Below are 21,098 nucleotides of genomic sequence, written 5' to 3' on the forward strand. Positions count from 1 at the left end.
GCATGAAAAATTAAAGAAAAACGAAAAAATTGCGAGCTGTACCATGGGCGCGAATGGGAGTGCTTGGGCGAGGAAACCCGGCGCAGCAAGGGTGCTGCATGATTTCCGCTCGCGCATGGTGCAGTGACACCATCCCGATATTTTTTGTAACTTCAAAAAATCATAACTCATTCAAATTAAATCGAAATTGAGTTCTGTAAAAAAGTAAATTGCTTAATTTTTTCCATACTATCCAATAAAAATAATTCTAGAAACAGATATTAAATTATGTTTCACGAAAATTCACAAACATCAATCAATCATCAAACAACACTCAAAACAACATGATACCATCCAAAACACAAACAAATCGTTTTAAGTCCAACTTTCTTGCAAGTAAATCAATTACCATGGCTCTGAGGCCAGTTGTTGGAAATTATTTTACCAGGATCTTAGATCTACTCACAAGTATGTTGATTAACACCCTAAATATGAACTTCTAAAACGATTATGAAATAAACACATATAAAGTATTAGAAACCTTACATTGGGTGCAGCGGAATAATATGACTCCTTCCGTTCAGATCTCTAACCCTTGTATCCTTTCTGTCGCAGAGTATTATCAAGATTTGAACCTGGATCTCTTTCTCTCCTTCTTTAGTGTTGAAACTCCTTCTTGTTGAATGTCTTTCTTCACGATCTTCCTCACTATGATTGAGGTATCACTTGCTGTGTGTGGGCACTACTCTAATCACTAAGTGGTTTGATATCTCAAGGAAGAAGAAAGAGAATAAGGTGGCGGCTATGATGAGGACATCAAGGACCAAGTATCAAGTCCAATTCCAGTGGGTCCAGTGACTAGGGCACGAGCTAAGAGATTCAAGGAAGAGCTTAACAGCCTAGTACACAAAGTCTTAAATCAAGAAGAGACCGTGGTCAACACAGAAGGAGAACAAAGATTTGTCATACTCATCAAAGTGGACTGAATTTTGAAGCTTCATTATATGTGTCACGTTTTATTTATCTTTACGTGTCACATTTCATTATATGTGTCACGTTTTATTTAATTTTATGTGTCAAGTTCTTTTGTGTGGAAGTTACAAGAGTGGAGTCAAAAGGTCTTCATTATGGAGCTTTCATTATGAAGACCAAGAGTCTTATTTAGTATGCTTTTATTGGAAAGACCAAAGGTCTTAGGTGTGTTAATGTTGAAGTCCAAAGGTCTTGTAGGTGTCATTTTCGTCCTATAAAAGGGACTACCTTTCCATTGTAAAAAGGCAGATTATCATATATTCAAATTGTGAGTTTTATCTTCTAGAGTTCTTGAAGAAACTTGTGAACTTATCAAGGAGGTATCCTTGTGGCGTTCAACTTGACTTATCAAATGGATTTCCATCCCCGTTTGTGGCGTCTTCCTTATACCAAGGTTCGTGCTTCGCTAAGCATTGGGTCGAGGTTCCATTCCAACATCGTTTGTTCTTGGTGGCTGTTCCATATTTGGTGTCGGGTTTCATCACAAGTTGGTGTGGTTCGTATCAGTTGGTATCAGAGCAAGGGTTCATCCGGTTTGGCTTATCCTTTTTATTCTTTTCGTGTCTCAATATTTCAAAAAAAAAAAAAAAACTCTATTCGTGTTCCTTGTTGTTAGTCTTGTTCTTGTTCTCTTTCTTAAAATCCGTAACCATTGTTGTTAATTTCTTTGTCACACTCGTTTCCTTGTTCAATCTTTTCCTTATTCCTTGAAATTTGAATCTGTTTGATATTGCTAAGTCCTAATATGTCTTCATTTCAACTCATTTGTTTTCCCTTGTTCCCATTGTTTACTCTAGTGTCAAAGAGTTTTGGAAGCATTGTTATTGAAGCATTTTGGTATTAATTCGTACCTGAATTCAGGTTGGCTTTTGGTTTTCAAAAAAAAAAAAAAAAAAAAAAGAATCACCAAAAAAAAAAAAAAAAAAAAATCACCACTTTTGCCTAAACCCATATTAATTTTTTTTTTTGTTATATTCTTGTTCCTTACAGTCTAAAGGCCCTTTTGCCTAAACCCCACTCTAGTGTTCCAAAATCATCAACAAAAAAAAAATCACCACTTTTCGCCACTTTTTCATCGGTTTTCGTTTGCTTTATTGGGTAGAATTGACTGCTTGAACCTCCATTTCACTAGTTTTCAAAGAGCTTAAAGAAGATAAAGAGTGGAAAAAGGCAGAGGTGTGAGCTTATTTAAGGGTAAAAGCCATTATTGAGTGAAACACGAGTGACTTTGAGTGACCACTTTTCTTTGAGTGAAACACGTGAGGGAGTGTAGTGAGGTCCTTTCTATACTTGTCTAACTTTATTCTTTTGCAGAATTTTTAATCATGTCACAAAACTCGGGTGATAACAATCCACAACCTACAGTTCCAAATCTACAACTTCAAGCCATTATGGGGGAGATGAGGAGATTGTTGAGGGAGGAGTGTGAGCAAATACATGAGCGGTTGAATAGGGTGGAAGAAGGAGCACAACGGAGACCAAGGGGGAGAAGAGTACACCAAAGGGGGAATGAAAATGAAGGAGATTTCGAAGGAGTAGTTTCTGATGAAGAGGTTGATAGGATGTCGACGGGTACCAATAGGAGGTATGGTGGGAATAGAGAAGATAGGAACCAAGTAGACAATTATTTGGGGAATATAAAGATGAGAATCCCAGCCTTTCAAGGGAAGAGTGATCCTGAAGCATACCTAGAGTGGGAGAAGAAAATGGAGTTAGTCTTTGATTGTCACAACTATTCGGACATGAAGAAGGTAAAACTTGCGCCATTGAGTTTGCGATTATGCTATTGTTTGGTGGGATCGGTTGTGCACTAACGGAGACGGAGTGGAGATCGCCCTATTGAAACATGGGAGGCAATGAAGAGGGTAATGAGGCGACGGTTTGTACCACCTCATTATTATCGTGATCTCTATCTTAAGTTGCAAGGCCTTCGTCAAGGCTACAGAAGTGTTGATGAGTATTACAAGGAGATGGAGATGGCTATGATTAGAGCCAATGTTGAAGAGGATCGGGAGGCAACAATGGCGAGGTTTTTAAATGGGTTGAACCGAGAGATTGCTGACCCAATCGAGCTACACCATTATGTGGAGTTAGAAGATTTGGTTCACATGGCAATCAAAGTTGAGAGACAGCTCGAATGGTAGTTCAAGTTCGAGATCAAGGCCGAGCACACACAAGCCAAGTACAACACCTTGGAGGTCGAACTATCCAAAGAAGGATGACCAACCCAGTTCATCATCTACACCAAAACCATCCACTACAGCCACGCCACCTCAAGGTAAAACAACTCAAACTAAGTCTCATTCTAGTGAGATAAGGTGTTTCAAATGCCAGGGGCGGGGACATATAGCCAGCCAGTGTCCAAACCAAAGAGTTATGGTGATTCGGGAAAGTGGAGAAATAGATTCTGAAGGTGAAGATGATCTTGCTGACATGCCACCATTGGAAGATGCTTCTGACAATGAATATGGCCCAGAATCTGGAGAGATGCTTGCACTAGTTACAAGGCGAGTCCTGAATTTGCAAGCAAAAGAAGAGGCAGAAGAAGTGCAGCGGGAGAACATCTTTCACACTCGATGTCATGTGAGGGACAAGGTATGTAGTGTCATTATTGATGGAGGTAGTTGTACTAACGTTGCAAGTGCTTCTATGGTTGACAAGCTTGGGCTTACAACGCTTAAGCATCCTTGTCCATACAAGTTGCAATGGTTGAATGATAGTGGTGAAGTGAAGGTTACAAAACAAGTACTTGTTTCATTTCGCATTGGCAAGTATGAAGATGAGGTCTTTCGTGTGACGTCGTTCCAATGCAAGCCGGACACCTCCTTCTAGGAAGGCCTTGGCAATTTGATCGACGAGTACAACATGATGGCTTCACCAACAAGTACTCATTTACTTTCCGTCAGCGGGCAATCACTCTAGCGCCTTTGACACCAAAACAAGTGTATGAAGATCAAGCGAGGTTGCAAAAATTTAGTGACAAAAAGAAACTGAGTGAGCAAAAAGAGAGTGGAAAGATGAGTGAGAGGAAACAGAATGAGAGAAAAAGAGAGAAAAGTGTGGAATCAAGTGAGAGAAAACAACACTTTTATGCAAACAAAAGTGAGATTAAGAGAGCATTGTGCACAAAACAGCCCATGATTTTACTAGTGTATAAGGAGGCTCTTTTAAATGCTAACCAACTTGATTCTTCGCTGCCAAGTACCATTGTGTCTCTTTTGCAGGAATTCGATGATGTATTTCCTGAGCAGGTACCACATGGGTTACCACCTATTAGAGGAATAGAACATCAAATTGATTTTGTTCCAGGTGCTTCCATCCCAAACCGACCAGCCTACAGAAGCAATCTTGATGAAACAAAGGAATTGCAAAGGCAAATTGAAGAATTGATGGAGAAAGGACATGTGAGAGAAAGCATGAGTCCTTGCGCTGTTCCAGTGATTCTAGTTCCAAAGAAGGATGGAACATGGAGGATGTGTGTTGACTGTCGAGCCATCAACAATATAACGGTAAAGTATCGACATCCCATTCCTCGTTTAGATGACATGCTAGATGAATTGCATGGTTCTTGTGTGTTTTCAAAAATTGATCTCAAAAGTGGGTATCATCAGATACGTATGAAAGAAGGGGATGAATGGAAAATCGCTTTTAAAACTAAACATGGTTTGTATGAGTGGTTAGTCATGCCTTTTGGATTAACTAATGCACCTAGTACTTTCATGCGCTTAATGAATCATGTATTGCGTGCTTTCATTGGCAAATTTGTGGTTGTGTATTTTGATGATATTCTTATTTACAGTAAGAATTCGCATGACCATGTGTTACATTTGCAATCTGTTTTGGAAGTCCTTAGGAAACAAAGTTTATACGCTAACCTTAGCAAGTGTACATTCTGCACCGATAAGCTTGTATTCCTAGGTTTTGTTGTAAGTGCTACAGGTATTCAGGTGGATGAGGAAAAGATCAAAGCCATCCAAGAGTGGCCGACCCCTACATCGATAGGTAATGTTAGAAGTTTTCATGGACTTGCTAGCTTCTACAGGAGGTTTGTGCAAAATTTTAGCACAATTGCCGCTCCACTTACAGAAGTAATAAAAAAAAATGTGTCATTCAAATGGGGTGAAGCTCAAGAGGAGGCATTTCAGCTGCTGAAATACAAGCTTACGCATGCTCCTTTACTTGCTTTGCCTAACTTTTCTAATACTTTTGAAATTGAATGTGATGCTTCTGGGCTTGGTATTGGCGCTGTTCTTATGCAGGATGGGAGACCGCTTGCATACTTTAGCGAAAAGCTAAGTGGGGCTGCCCTCAATTACCCCACTTATGACAAAGAATTGTATGCACTAGTGCGTGCCTTAGAAACATGGCAGCACTATTTGTGGCCAAAGGAGTTTGTGATTCGCACGGATCATGAATCCTTGAAACATTTGAAAAGCCAACACAAACTCAACAAGAGACATGCACGATGGGTTGAGTTCATTGAGACCTTTCCTTATGTCATTCGATATAAACAAGGTAAGGAGAATGTGGTTGCTGATGCCCTTTCTCGCAGGTATGCTCTAATCTCTACTCTTTATGCTAAATTGCTTGGGTTTGAACATATAAAAGAGTTGTATTCTGCTGACCATGATTTTGGGGAAATTTATGCTCTTTGTGAAAAGACTGCTGAAGGAAAGTTTTATAGGCATGAGGATTTTCTATTTAGGGAACATAGATTGTGTGTGCCTAATTGTTCTGTGAGAGATTTGCTTGTTAGAGAGTCCCACGGGGGAGGGTTGATGGGACATTTTGGAGTTGCTAAAACTCTAGCTATGTTGCAAGAGCATTTCTTTTGGCCCCATATGAAACGGGACGTTGAGCGAATTTGTGGTAGGTGTGTCACTTGTAGGCAAGCTAAATCAAGAGTACAGCCAAATGGCCTTTACACACCCCTACCTATCCCTAGTTCACCATGGGTTGACATTTCTATGGATTTTGTGTTAGGTCTACCAAAAAGTAAGCGTGGGAGGGATTCAATCTTTGTGGTAGTAGACCGATTTTCTAAAATGGCTCATTTTATCCCTTGTCATAAAACCGATGATGCATCTAATGTTGCAGATTTGTTCTTTAGGGAAATTGTGAGATTACATGGTATGCCTAGAACAATTGTATCAGATAGGGATGCTAAGTTCCTAAGTTACTTTTGGAAACATTGTGGGGAAAACTTGGGACAAAATTGTTATTTTCTACTACTTGTCACCCTCAAACAGATGGTCAAACAGAAGTAGTTAATAGGACCCTATCCACCTTGTTAAGGGCAATCATAAGTAAAAACATTAAGACTTGGGAAGATTGTTTGCCACATGTTGAGTTTGCCTATAATCGTGCAATGCATTCTGCTACTAAATTTTCACCATTTGAAATTGTGTATCGTTTTAATCCTCTAACTCCTTTGGATTTATCACCTTTACCTGTTTCTGAGCATTTGAATTTAGATGGCGAGAAGAAGCCAGAATTTGTGAAGAAATTCCATGAGAGGGCCCAACTCAACATAGAAAGGAGGACTGACCAATACCTTAAGCAGGCTAACAAGGGTTGTCACAAGCAGGTTTTTGAACCAGGTGATTGGGTATGGTTACACATGAGGAAAGAGAGATTTCCAACACAAAGGCGTTCTAAATTGCTGCCTCGCGGAGATGGTCCATTTCAAGTACTTGAACGGATCAATGACAATGCCTACAAACTCGATTTTCCAGGTGAATATAATGTTAGTGCTACATTTAATGTTTCTGATTTAAGTCCATTTGATACATGTGAAGATTTGAGGACAAATCCTTCTAAAGAAGGGGGGAATGATGAGGACATCAAGGACCAAGTATCAAGTCCAATTCCAGTGGGTCCAGTGACTAGGGCACGAGCTAAGAGCTAAGTCAAAGTTCAATATCGGTCCCTTCCGATGCATACTCCATGCATCCAACCTGAGCTTTACTTTAACCAATGCTCTGGAAAGAACATAGCCTTTCTCCAAATGCAAGTAAACTCTGTTGTAGATTATCATATCAGTAAAACCCTGTGTCTGATAAATCTAGGAAACTTTATTCACATAGTCATGTTTACTTTCCAATGTGTTGACGGCACAATAAACAGGATCAAGTATGTGAAAAGGGTTTCAGATGAATTTATACATTATGTACATATAATCATGAAATAAATCATGTGAACCATGCAACATTAAATGCTATTTCTGATCTATATTAATAAGTAAATCTTATTATATTGAAATGAGTTTTATTTAGGGCATAAAACCCAACAAACTCCCACTTGCACTAATATAAAACAAAAAGTGCGTTTCAAATAATCTCAACACCTTGATATACAAATCAAGTGTAGTAGTAGTAAACTCCTCGTAATAGGATCTGAAAGGTTGAATTAACCACAACCTTTTCTCCACCATTACTTTTCCTTCATCAAAAAATCATTGATAATGTGAAATTCCTCTCTATATGTCTACTCTCTTGGGATACTGGATTCTATATCTTTGGCAACTACTTTTGGTTAATCAGGAAATAACACTAGTAGTTTAAGGCAATTTGGAATGGTGCCAAAGATGTATAGAACTTTCCTTAGACTGAATAAGTACCTTTCCTGCAACTTTAACATTCAGTCCCTCTCTGGTAGACCTAGAGACTTCAGATAGGTTTTTACACTTCTCCAAAATCACTATTCCACCCCCAGAGTAATCACCATCTTATCAGAAAGATTTTCTAGCACAAAGGCAAATTTCGAAATCTGATGTGGTGTAGTCTAAGAGTTTTAAACACACCCTTATAGACTAACATATAGTTCCTCTTCTTAATCTTAAGATTTACTTGATTGTCTTTCAATGTTCTTCTCCTGGATTAATCTGATACCTACTCATTACTCCCACTCAACAGCAGGTGTCTAGTGTAAGGCATACAAAAGCATATCTAAGACCTCTCACTGTTGATATGGCTTTATCTTTTCTGGAATAGTTAAGACTTTTCCTTAGATAAATAAAATCTATACCTAAGAAGTTGTGAAGCTTCTATAGATTGCCATTAGAAAGAAAATGCTTCAGCATCTTACTAAAGTAAGTTGCTTGCATTAGAGTAAGTAATTACCAGGTATACCATAAGCCATAGGTTTAGATAAACTCAAACCTATAATACTAGGAACAGGAAGTTTGTTGAGTCCATAGAATAGACTTGTTAACTAAAATTTCCTTTTATGTCCTTGTAATAGAAAACTTTAGGTAATTCCATGTGAATGGATTAAACCATAGTTCTACTGGCTTTTCTTCTTAGTTTCTTATCTTGACAATCCATTACTTATTTAAACTCACAATGGATTTTAATCACTAGTGTCTCCCAAGTCATGAGAAGGTGAGTTCCTAGAAACTCTCCCACTACGACGAGGTACCGTGAATTATGTCTAAGAAAACTAAATGGTATTGATCTCTTCGGTTGTGACAAGACAACAGAGGCAGTGGGATCATCATGTATCAAATAAGATGATAGAACACTTTTGGAATCAAGAATTAAATATCTCCTTTATTTGCTACTTGTTTTCAGACTTAGTCATTATCTTAGAAAAGTAGTATTTGTTTGAAAAAACACTTTCTTATCTATTGACAATGGGATGGTCCACCCCTAATCACTTAGAATAGCTAACAAACCATGGTTAATAGTTCTAGCTTTTCTTACGATTTTGATTAGGTCATCCATGAATCTAGTAGTGTAAGGTGTCATCAATTGATGAACAGCTAAATGTTGCATATACAATATTTATCTTTCGAGATCTTACACTATTATGTATGTCTAATGGTGAAAATCCATTAGGGATTTATCTCATTAGAAAAACAAACATGTTAGACCAACAATGAAGCTTCGAAATTAAACTACAATTTAATAACAGAAAATAACATGGTTCAATATAAATTCATACACAATTCAGAAATTATTAAACATATAGCAAGTAGGAATGACCAGTGAAAATACTAAAACATACAATCTTAAATAATTTCCAAGGTTTTCAACAAACTGATACAGTGTCCCGGTAGGCGAGAGTCAAAGTATCATTTATTGAATAGAGTTGTCAGCTCATCTAAAATAGAAACCATTCTAGCAACCTTTTATTCGATCAAAATAAGAATCCAATGTTGTCCCGGTAGGCGAGAGTCAAGGTTATTCTTATTTTATGAGCTTCCACCATTGTTTCATGTTTTATGAGTTTATCTCTAAGTAGTCACCGTAGGGGAGAGTCTAAATAGAGACGAAAACTCACAAAACACTTATTAAATGAAATCTTACGGTGTTAAATGCCTTCAACAAATAACCATCCATAGGGGGACGAAGTCTAGCGTCTCGAGGTTATATTGAAAACATTTAACTTTTGTAAGACCAACAATGGAGATCGAATATCTTAATAATAATCAAGCTCATTATTTAAAGTGAGTTGTATTTTCTTTGATTCTCTTTATTTAATTTATTTATTTTAAATATATATTTATTTAAAATTTCCAATTTAGAATGAAAAATTCTAAATATAAATTTTAATTTAATATTTATAAATTTTACTTAGATGGATATGAAAATAGCATGAATTATTTCCATCTTAGTAATAATTTCCAATAAATATTTAGAAAAATATTCAATTTAAGTTGTTACAAAATTAATTTAAATTAATTTACAACTCAAATTTAATTTTCTATAAATATATATTTCATTTCGAAAAATAAAAGTATTCTAGGACACAATTTTCGAAAATGCATGTTAAAATAAAAAAAAAAATTAATCCTGGAAAAATTATTCTAATTTATTGTTGGCCCAAAATTAATTAATAAAAATAAATTTACAGCAAAAAATATAATTTTCCTATTTAATTAAATATATAAGAAAAATTTCAAATATTTAAGTATGACGATGAAAATCAACTTAAATATTAATTTCTATTTAATTAAATACACTAGAAAAATACTTCAAGCAAAAATATCATCTATCTAGATTTTCCTTTGACTAATTAATTCAATTTCTAATAATATACTTTAATTCAATTTATTTTAATTAATCATTAAATGAAAAAATTATTGATTTAAGTTGGTCCAAAATTAAAATAAATAATTTAAAACTTTAATCTATTTTTCAAATAAAATTCGAAATTCCAGCATTTAAGAAATGCAATTTCGAAATTTGATTAATAAAATAAAGAAAAAATATATTTTGAAAATTATTTAAATTTAGTTGAAAAAATTAAATTTCAACTAAAAATAATCTTCTATTTAATTAAGTGTCATGAAAAAGAAATATTTAAGTTACGGTTTTGGATCTAGGTCCAATTTAAGTTATGATTCCAAGTCCAAGTCCTAGTTCCAGTCCCGGTCAACTTCAAGTTTTGGTTCCAATTTCGGGTCACAGGGTATGGGTTCAGGTCCACTTTTGGGTTTGGGACTGGGTTTAGGTCAGGGTGTGGATTCGGGTCCTTGTCAGGGTTTGGGTCCAGGGATGGGTCCCAAATCCAGACACTGACTACAGGTTTTGTCCAAGCCCTGGGTCCAGATCCGGATCCCAATCTCGGCTCCCTGTCTCGTTCCATTTCTTGTGCCGGGTCACGAGCTAGGTCTTAGGTTCAAGTTTGTGTCTGGGTTGGGTACTAAGTCACGGTCGAAGTTCTGTTTCCCAGGTCCCTATAAATATTTTGGGTCCAGGTCCGGGTTATTTTGTGGGTTTGGGTCCCGGTCTAGGTTCGGGTTCGAGTCCTAGTCTCGGTTTGGGTTTAGGTCTCTGTTTGGGTTTTGATATGGGTTCGGGTTTTTGTTTAGGTCCTGCTACTGGTCCTGGTCCTAGTTCGGTTATAGTTCCATTTGCGATTCTGTATTCGAGTTTGGGTTTGAGTTCGGGTGAGAGTTTGAGTCCTTTTCTTAGTTTGGGTTTGGGTCCGGATTTAACTCTAGGTCCAGATCAAGCTCCGGGAGTGGGTTCGTGTCCTGGGTCTTGGTCTAGGTTGGGTTTGAGTTCCAAGTTCCAATCCCGATCTGAGTGTGGATTCAGTTCTGGGTCTAAGTCCTTGGTTCTGATCGTGGTCTTGGTTCGAGTTTGGGTTTGGTTCCCCGTCTAGCTTTGGGTATGATTCTAGGTGTGGGTTTGAGTTCGAGTCTGAGTCTGTGTCCGGGTTTGTGTCTAGGTCTAGACCCTGATCTGGGTCTAGGTTCGGGTCTAGGTCCAAGTTGGGGTCCCGAGTGCGGGTCCAAGTTTGGGACTGGGTCAGGATCTCGGTCCAGATCTAGGTCCAGCATTTCGATCCCATTCCGGGTCTTGGTCCGAGTCTAGGTTCGTATCCGGAGCCCTATCTAGGTCCAAGTCTGTGTTTGGGATCAGGTCCCAGATTTAGGTCCAGGTCTGGGTCTCGGTTCCAGTCTGGGTACACGATTGTGTCCAGGCCCGAGTTCTAGTCTCAGTTTGGGTCTGAGGCTACGTCTGTGTTCGGTTCTAGGTTTGGGTCCGGGTCCTAGTCACGGTCCTAGTCTTGTTCTAGGGTCCTTGTTCGGCGATTCTTGTTCAGGTTCTAATTTTGGGTCCCATGTCTAGGTTTGCGTTCGAGTTTGGGTCCGAAGTCCAGGTTTGGGTTGGGTTCTGGGTCCGGTTCCTAATTTGCGTCTAGCTCTAATTTGGAGTCCTGGTCTTGGTCCGGTTACGGGTTTGGATCTAGGTCTAATTTCAGTTATGATTCCAAGTCCAAGTCCTAGTTCCAATCCCGGTCAACTTCAAGTTTTGGTTCCAATTTTGGTTCACAGGGTACGGGTTCGGGTCCACTTTTGGGTTTGGGACTGGGTTCAGGTCTGGGTGTGGGTTCGGGTCCTTGTCAGGGTTTGGGTCCTGGGCTGGGTCCAGATCCGGATCCCAATCTCGGCTCCCAGTCTCGTTCCGTTTCTGGTGCCGGGTCACAAGCTGGGTCCTATGTTCAAGTTCGGGTCTGGGTCGGGTACTGGGTCGCGGTCCTAGTTCTGTTTCCTAGGTACCTATCATGATTCTGGGTCCAGGTCCGGGTTATCGTGTGGATTTGGGTCCCGGTCTAGGTTCGGGTTCGAGTCCTAGTCTCGGTTCGGGTTTAGGTCTCTGTTTGGGTTTTGATCTGGGTTCGGGTTTTTGTTTAGGTCCTGGTACTGGTCCTGATCCTAGTTCGGTTATAGTTCCATTTGCGATTCTGTGTTTGAGTTTGGGTTTGAGTTCGTGTTGGAGTTCGAGTCCTGTTCTGAGTTAGGGTTCGGGTCCGGATTTAACTCTAGGTCCAGATCAGGCTCCGGGTGTGGGTTCGCGTACTGGGTCTTCGTCTAGGTTGGGTCTGAGTCCCAAGTTCCAATCCCAATCTGAGTGTGGATTCAGTTCAGGGTCTAAGTCCTTGGTTCTGATCGTGGTCTGGGTTCGAGTTTGGGTCCGGTTCCGGGTCTAACTTTGGGTCTGATTCTAGGTGTGGGTTTTAGTTTGAGTCTGAGTCGGTGTTCGGGTTTGTGTCTAGGTCTAGACCCCAATCTGGATCTAGGTTGGGGCTAGGTCAGGATCTCGGTCCTTATGTAGGTCCAGCATTTCGATCCCATTCTGTGTCTTGGTCCAAGTCCAGCTTCCTATCTGGATCCCTATTTAGGTCCAAGTCTTTGTTTGGGATCAGGGCCCAGATTTAGGTCCAGGTCTGGGTCACGGTTCTAGTCTTCATACACGACCGTGTTCGGGCCCGTTAACTGAATCCCGAGTCTAGGTCCAGATTTCAGTCTAGGTCCAGATCAGGTTCCGGTTGTGGGTTCGCGTCCTGGGCCTTGGTCTAGGTTGGGTCCGAGTCCCAAGTTCCAATCCCGATCTGAGTCTGGATTCAGTTCTGGGTCTAAGTCCTTGGTTCTGATCCTGGTCTGGGTTCGAGTTTGGGTCCGGGTCTAGGTCTAGCTTTGGGTCTGATTTTAGGTGTGCGTTTGAGTTCTGGTCCGAGTCTGTGTACGGGTTTGTGTCATGGTCTGGATCCCAATCTGGGTCTAGGTTCGGTCCAAGTTAGGGTCTGGGTCAAGATCTCGGTCCAGATTTAGGTCCAGCATTTCAATCCCATTCTGTGTCTTGGTCCGAGTCCATGATCGTATCCGGATCCCTATCTAGGTCCAAGTCTATGTTTGGGATCAGGTCCAAGATATAGGTCCAGGTCGGGGTCTCTATTCCGGTCTCGGTACACGACCGTGTCCGGGCCTGAGTTCCAGTCTCAGTTTGGGTCTGAGGCTAGGTCTGTGTTCAGTTCTAGGTCTGGCTCCGGGTCCTGGTCATAGTCCTAGTCTTGTTCTAGGGTCCTGGTTTGGCGATTCTGGTTCAGGTTCTAATTTTGGTCCCAGGTCTAGGTTTGGGTTCGGGTTTGGTTCTACGTCTTGGTTCTGGTCCTATTCTGAGTCCCAGATCTAGACACCAACTATTGGTCTGTTCAAGGCCCCGTTAACCGAATCCCGAGTCAAGATCTAGATCACTGTCACTGGTCTCGGTCTGGTTCTGGTTCAGGTCGCATGTCCCATTTTTGAGTTTGGGTTCGGGATCGAGACTGGGGTACAGTTCTAGGTCCCGACCCTGGTTCTTTGTCCCTAGTCTAGTTCCATGTTTGGGTCTGAGTTCGGGTTCAGGTTCGGGTCCCGAGTCCAGGTTTGGGTTGGGATCCGGGTCCGGGTCCCAATTTGGGTCTTGTTCTTATTTGGAGTCCGGGTCCTTGTCCGGTTACGGTTCTGGATCTATGTCCAATTTAAGTTATGATTCCAAGTCCGAGTCCTAGATCCAGTCCTGGTCAACTTTTGGTTTTGGTTCAAATTTTGGGTCACAGGGTACGGGTTCGGGTCCACTTTTGGGTTTGGGACTGGGTTTAGGTCCGGGTGTGGGTTCGGGTCCTTGTCAAGGTTCGGGTCCAGGGCTGGGTCCCAAATCTAGACACCGACTACGGGTTTTTTCCAAGCCCTGGGTCCAGATTCGGATCCCAATCTCGGGTCCCAGTCTGGTTCCATTTCTGGTGTCGGGTCACGAGCTGGGTCCTAGGTTCAAGTTCGCGTGTCAGTCGGGTACTAAGTCCCGGGTCTAGGTTGGGTCCTAAGTTCAAGTTCACGTCTCGGTCGGGTTCACGTTCGCGTCTTAGGTCTTGGTCTAGGTTGGGTCTGTGTGCCAAGTTCCACTCCCGATCTGAGTCTGGATTCAGTTCTGGGTCTAAGTCCTTGGTTCTGATCCTTGTCTGGGTTCGAGTTTGGGTCCAGGTTCGGGTCTAGCTTTGGGTCTGATTCTAGGTGTGGTTTGAGTTCGGGTCAGATTTTGTGTTTGGGTTTGTGTCCAAGTCTAGACCCCGATCTGAGTCTATGTTTGGTTCCAAGTCCAAGTTGGGGTCCCGAGTGCGAGTCAAAGTTTTTGTCTGGGTCAGGATCTCGGTCCTTATCTAGGTCCAGCATTTCGATCCCATTCTATGTCTTGGTTCGAGTCCAGCATCGTATCCGGATCCCTATCTAGGTCCAAGTCTTTATTTGGGATCAGGTCCCAGATTTAGGTCTAGGTCTGGGTCACAGTTCCGGTCTGGGTACACGACCATGTCCAGGCCCGAGTTCCAGTTTTAGTTTAGGTCTTTGGCTAGGTCTGTGTTCGGTTCTAAGTCTGGGTTCGGCTCCTGGTAATGATCCTAGTCTTGTTCTAGGGACCTGGTTCGGCGATTCTTGTTCAGGTTCTAATTTTGGGTCCCAGGTCTAGGTTTGGGTTTGGGTTTGGGTTTGGTTCTTCGTCTGTGTTCTGGTCCTAGTCTGAGTGCCATATCTAGAGACCAACTACTGGTTTGTTCCAGGCCCCGTTACCCGAATCACAAGTCAAGATTTGGATAACCGTCACGGGTCTCGGTCTTGTTCTGGTTCAGGTCCCAGGTCCCTTTTCTGAGTTTGGGTTCAGGATTGAGACTACAGTACGGTTCTAGGTCCCAACCCTAGTTCTGTGTCCCTAGTCTGGTTCCATGTTTGGGTCTGAGTTCAGGTTCGGGTTCGGGTCCTGAGTCCAGGTTTGTGTTGGGATCCGAGTCCGGCTCCTAATGCATGTGTAGGTCTGATTTGGAGTCCGGGTCTTGGTCTAGTTACGGTTCTGGATCTAGGTCCAATTTCATTTATGATTCCAAGTCCAAGTCCTAGTTCCAGTCCCGGTCAGCTTCAGGTTTTGGTTCCAATTTTTGGTCACAGGGTACGGGTTCGGGTCCACTTTTTGGTTTGGGACTGGGTTTAGGTCTGGGTGTGGGTTCGGGTCCTTCTCATGGTTTGGGTCAAGGGCTGGGTCCTAAATCCAGTCACCGACTACGGGTTTTGTCCAAGTCCTGGGTCAAAATCCGGATCCCGATCTCTGGTCCCAGTCTGGTTCCATTTCTGGTGCCGAGTCACGAGCTAGGTCCTAGGTTCAAGTTCGGGTCTGGGTTGGGTACTAGGTCGCGGTCCTAGTTCTTTTTCCCAGGTCCCTATCCTGATTCTGGGTCCAGGTCCCGGTTATTGTGTAGGTTTGGGTCCCAGTCTAGGTTCGGGTTTGAGTCCTAGTCCCAGTTCGGGTTTAGGTCTCTGTCTGGGTTTCAATCTGGGTTCGAGTTTGGGTTTAGGTCCAGGTCCTGGTCCTAGTCCTAGTTCGATTCTAGTTCCATTTGCGATTCTGAGTTGGAGTTTGGGTTTTAGTTCGGTTCCATGTTCGAGTCCTGTTCTGATTTTGTGTTCGAGTTCGGATTTTTAATCTACGTCCAGATCAGGCTATGGGTGTGGGTTCACGTCCTGGGTCTTGGTCTACGGTCCTAGTCTTGTTCTACGGTCCTGGTTGGGCGATTCTTGTTCAGGTTCTAATTTTGGGTCCCAGGTCTAGGTCTGCGTTCGGGTTTGGTTCTTCGTCTGGGTTCTGGTCTTAGTCTAAGTCCCTGATCTAGACATTGACTACGGGTCTGTTCTACGCCCCGTTACCCGAATCCCGAGTCAAGATCTCGATCACTGCCACGGGTCTCGGTCTGGTTCCGGTTCAGGTCCCATGTCCCATTTCTGAGTTTTGGTTCGAGATCGAGACTGGGGTGCGGTTGTATGTCCCGACCCTGGTTCTGTGTCCCTGGTCTGGTTCCATGTTTGGGTCTGAGTTCAGGTTCAGGTTCGGGTCCCGAGTACAGCTTTTGGTTTGGATCCGGGTCCGGCTCCCAATTTGGGTACAGGTCTGATTTGGAGTCCGGGTCCTGGTCCGGTTACGGTTCTGGATCTATGTCCAATTTCAGTTATGATTCCAAGTCCAAGTCCTAGTTCCAGTCCCTGTCAACTTCCGATTTTGGTTCCAATTTTGGGTCACAGGGTACGGGTTCGGGTCCACTTTTGGGTTTTGCACTTGATTCATGTCCGGGTGTGGGTTCGGGTCCAGGGCGGGGTCCCAAATCCAGACACTGACTACGGGTTTTGTCCAAGCCTTGGGTCTAGATGCGGATCCCAATCTCTGGTCGGAGTCTGGTTCTACTTCTGGTGCCAGGTCTTGAGCTGGGTCCTAGGTTCAAGTTCGGGTATGGGTCGGGTACTAGGTCCCGGTTCTAGTTCTATTTCCATGGTCCCTATCATGATTCTGGTCCAAATCTCAGTTATTCTGTGGGTTTATGTCCTAGTCTAGGTTCGGGTTTGAGTCCTAGTCTCGGTTCGGGTTTAGGTTTCTGTCTGGGTTTTGATCTGGGTTCGGGTTTTTGTTTAGGTCCTTGTCTTGGTCCTAGTCCTAGTTCGGTTCAGTTCTATTTGCGATTCTGAGTTCGAGTTTGGGTTTGAGTTCGGGTCGGAGTTCGAGTCCTGGTCTGAGTTTTGGTTCGGGTCCGAATTTCAGTCTAGGTCCAGATCAAGCTCCAGGTGTGGGTTCGCGTGTTGGAAATATTTTACCAAGATCTAGATTTACTACCAAGTATGTTTTATTAACATCCTAATATGAATTCTAAAACAATGAAAATAAACACATAAGAGTTTAAGAAAACCTTACATTGGGTGCCGCGGAATATAATGACTCCTTCCATTCAGATCTATAGCCCTTGATTCCTTTCTATAGCAGAGCATTATCAAGATCTGAATCTGGATCTCTTTCTCTCCTTCTTTGATACTGATTCTCCTTCTTGATAGTTGATTTTCCATAGTCTTACATACTATGACTGAGGTACCACTTGATGTGTGTGGGCACTACTCTATCACTCAAGGGAATTTCAAAATTTAGAGAAGAGAAGAGAAGAGAGAGAAAGTGGCGCATAGCTTTTTCTGAAAGAAAGAAATGTGCAAAGTCATAAGTTTCCTGAAGCCAACACTTTCTATTTATAGAATGCCCTCTAGGTTTAGGTTAGAATTGTGTGGCATTAAAATAATGGAAAAATAAAATGGTAAAAGCCTATGCATTGTGGGCGGCCCATATAAGGAAATCGGGCCTCACTTTGTGTTAGTGTCATTATTTTGTGACAGTCTTTGTTCTGTTCAATGTCTAGTCGTGTCTGGGTTTTTAGTTTGTTATATCTGCACTAGCATTCTGTTACGTTAGTTTCAGTTAAGTGTTAGTTAGTGCCAGGTGGACTTATTTTGTGAATATATAAATAGTCGGTTTCTGTTAGTAAATAATTCATCCATTAAATCGTTCAGGTAGTTATTCCGGTTGTGTGTGGAGATAGTGTCGTATCTTGTTTCTTGTTGTTGTGATTACAGGTCAGATCGTATAGCTTGAGGATGGTTATCAATGGCGGAATGATCAGAATCTGGAATTGCTGAGTTCAAACTGAAGGGAGTTCGGTGTCATCTTCATCATCAGATCTGAAGGGATTTCAGGTTGAAGACATGTTGAAGAAGAACTCAGTTGCTGCACAAGGGATTGTGCACTAACAATCAGTGTTCTTGATTGTTGTTGGTAATTCATTTCTAATTGCTGTTAAGGTTGTATTTGATTCCATTAGAGAGAATTGGAAATTTTAATATGAACCTTTGAGAATTAGTAGATGAATTTACCCTGGTTCGGGGAACCCAAGCACTAGTCGGCTGAGATGTGTTTCTCAGTTCAGATGAAGCTTGTAAATTGTTGTGTGATTTACTGCTTGATTATTGATTCATGTCTATAATTCATATCTTGAAATAAATGAATCTAAAGATAATCAACTAGGTAATTTGGATCATTAAAATCAACAAGCTGTACTTTCAATTGGTATCAGAGCCTGAAATTTTCTAAAAATTTGTGTTAGATCCTACTCCTGTCTGATTCTTGATCCTTGATTCTTGATTCAATCTTAAGGATTGATTCTATCGTCCCTAACCACCTCTGAGTTCTCTCTCAAAGAACTACAGGATGTTTGTGTGTCTGTTTTCAACTTCTGTGTGCAGGATGGAAATGTTTAGAGAAGGAGGTTCCACCTCGAGACCTCCGATGCTGGAAGGAGCCAACTATCCATACTGGAAAACCAAGATGCGTGCTTTCTTGAGAGCTGTAGATGAAAGAGTTTGGATGTCCATAGAAGAAGGGTGGTGGAAACCAACGATGATGGAGAATGAAATCGTTATACCCAAACCTATGAGCCAATGGACCACAGTTGAAATGGAAAGAGCGAATTTCAACTCGAAGGCACTTCATGCCTTGTTTAATGCTGTCTCCACTAATCAGTTGAACGTCATAACCAATTGAAATTGCTAAGGAAGCTTGGGAGAAGCTGAAAATTAAGAACGAGGGAACTGATGCTGTCAAGAAATCAAGATTGCGTGCCTTGGCAAAGGCCTTTGAAAATCTTACCATGGAGGAGGATGAGTCTGTTGCTGAGTTCCATGCAAAATTGTGTGACATTTCGAATGAATCGTATGCTCTGGGGAAAACTTACTCTAATTCAAAATTGGTTCGAAAGGTGCTTGGTGTTCTCCCTAGAAGATTCATGTCCAAAGTTACCTCAATCGAAGAAATGAGAAACATTGAGGAACTCGATTTTGATGAACTCATCGGGTCTTTGCAAAATTATGAGCTATCTCTGTCCAGGTGGAAGAAAACCAAGAAACAAAAGGAGGTGGTGAAAGAAAAGTCAGATGCCAGGATTGCACTTATACACCAAGAAAACAAGAAACCAGTTCTGGAAGATTTGAATGGCATTACTGATGAAACGGTTGCCCTGATAACGAGAAACTATGCAAAATTCTTGAAAAAGAACTACAAAAAAATTCACCAGCTGACAAAGAAAATCTTCTCAAGAGAAACAAAGTTGTAAATTTCAAACCAGGACAAGCCTCTACTGATCAAAAAGGTTGAGGAATTAAGTGTAGAGAATGTGATGGATATGGCCACATTCAGGCTGAGTGCGCCAACACACTAAAAAAGAAAAAGGCCCTTGCAGCAACCTGGAGTGACAGTGATGAGAAAAAGAATTCCATCGCCAGTGAAGGATCATATGAGGATAAGCAGGTACTGGCATTCATGGCGCAAAGCTGTAATCCAGTTGAGTCTGAAGATGATGCAGTCTCCACCTCATCAGAAGCTGATAGCACAGGTCGACAAAATGCTTATGAAGAAATGTTTGCACAATGGGAGTACATGACTAAACAGATCTGTGCTCTAAAGAACTCACTAGAGCAAGTGGAGACTGAAAAAGGAAAGTTAGAAGACACTGTCAAAAACCTCAACAGACTTCTTGATGAAAAGGAGAATGAGATCTATAAACTCACAGCTGATCTAATTCGAACCAAGCAAGCTTTACAATTCATTCCCCCAGGCACTGCAGCTATCAATCAAACCTTACAGCTTCAGAAGCCCTATGGTGATCGAACTTCCTTAGGATATAAGATGATGTATAAACAAGGGAATGATCTGTCTGTTGAGCATTCTCTGCCCTCTAATGTCGATTCAACAAAGAAGGAAGATGAGTTACCTGACACCTCAACCACCATTAACGAATCTGACTCATCTGAGAAGAGACAGGTTCCAACTGGACCCATTAAACTCAAGTTTGAAGGAAGGAGGACTGATGCAGAAAATCTACTACAGAATGACAATTTCGTTCCTACATGTCATTTCTGTAATAGGAGAGGCCACATTCGTCCCAAGTGTTACAAATTGTAGAACTACTTGAAAGCCATGATCAATCATCCAAATAGTTCCCTCAACCAAATAAGTCACATGGACGCAAACCTCATCGAGAATGGAAAATAAAGTCCAAACCAAATCCTGATGTTGGTTTGGTTGCAAAGCTATCCCTGTCTGTCTTTGTTGAAGGGCAGTGGTACTTTGACCATGGATGTTCTCGTCACATGACTGGAAATAAGAAATTGCTAGTTAACTACAAAGATGAAAAATGGGGATCTGTCACTTTTGGGGATGGTAACAAAGGGCAGATTGCTGGGAGAGGTGATGTGAATGTGAATGGAGTAGCTCAGCTAACTAATGTCCTATATGTGAGAGGACTCAAAGCCAATCTCATCAGCATCGGCCAATTGTGTGACGACAACCTCTCTGTAAGTTTCACAAAAACTCAATGTTTAGTTTCATTTGATGGATGTGTTGTCTTAACAGGAAACAGAACAGTAGACCAGTGCTATGCTGTATGCAACACCATAGTGTGCAACAGGACCATCTTGGACAAACCTGACTTATGGCACTACAGGCTAGGACATTTGAACTACAGAGATCTCCAAAGATTGATGGAGCTTCAAGCTGTAAGGGGAATTCCTGACATGAAAGTGTCCAAGGAGAGAGTCTGTGGTCCATGTCAGCTTGGAAAACAGCATAAGACACCTCATCCCCCAATTAATAGACTTCTCACCTCTCGTGTGTTGGAACTAATGCATGTTGACTTAATGGGGCCAATGTAGAATGAAAGTATCAGTGGGAAAAGATATGTAATGGTCTTGGTGGATGACTACTCTCGATTTACCTGGGTTGAATTTCGTAGAGACAAGTCTGACACATTCGGATCATTCTCTGCCTTGATATTGAGACTGCAAATTGAGAAAGACTCCAAAGTTGGAAAAGTATTTAGATTGAGAAGTGACCATGGAAAAGAGTTCAAAAATTCCATATTCTCAGAGTTCTGTAATGGAATGGGAATTCATCATGAATTTTCAGCCCCAA

At 41.6% G+C, this 21,098-nt stretch overlaps 1 protein-coding gene across 1 annotated transcript; it reads left to right on the top strand.

Moving 5' to 3' along the window:
• Positions 1–18,377: 18,377 nt before the first annotated feature.
• On the top strand, positions 18,378–20,839 carry LOC133034284 (uncharacterized). Its single transcript, XM_061109337.1, has 4 exons — positions 18,378–18,638; positions 18,685–19,140; positions 19,326–20,027; positions 20,126–20,839. Exons 1-4 carry the CDS (start codon positions 18,378–18,380, stop codon positions 20,837–20,839), a joined length of 2,133 nt encoding a protein of 710 aa, XP_060965320.1.
• The last annotated feature ends 259 nt before the right edge of the window (positions 20,840–21,098 follow it).

The sequence above is a fragment of the Cannabis sativa genome, chromosome 2 (genome assembly GCF_029168945.1).
Source record: "Cannabis sativa cultivar Pink pepper isolate KNU-18-1 chromosome 2, ASM2916894v1, whole genome shotgun sequence".
Lineage (NCBI taxonomy): Eukaryota > Viridiplantae > Streptophyta > Magnoliopsida > Rosales > Cannabaceae > Cannabis > Cannabis sativa.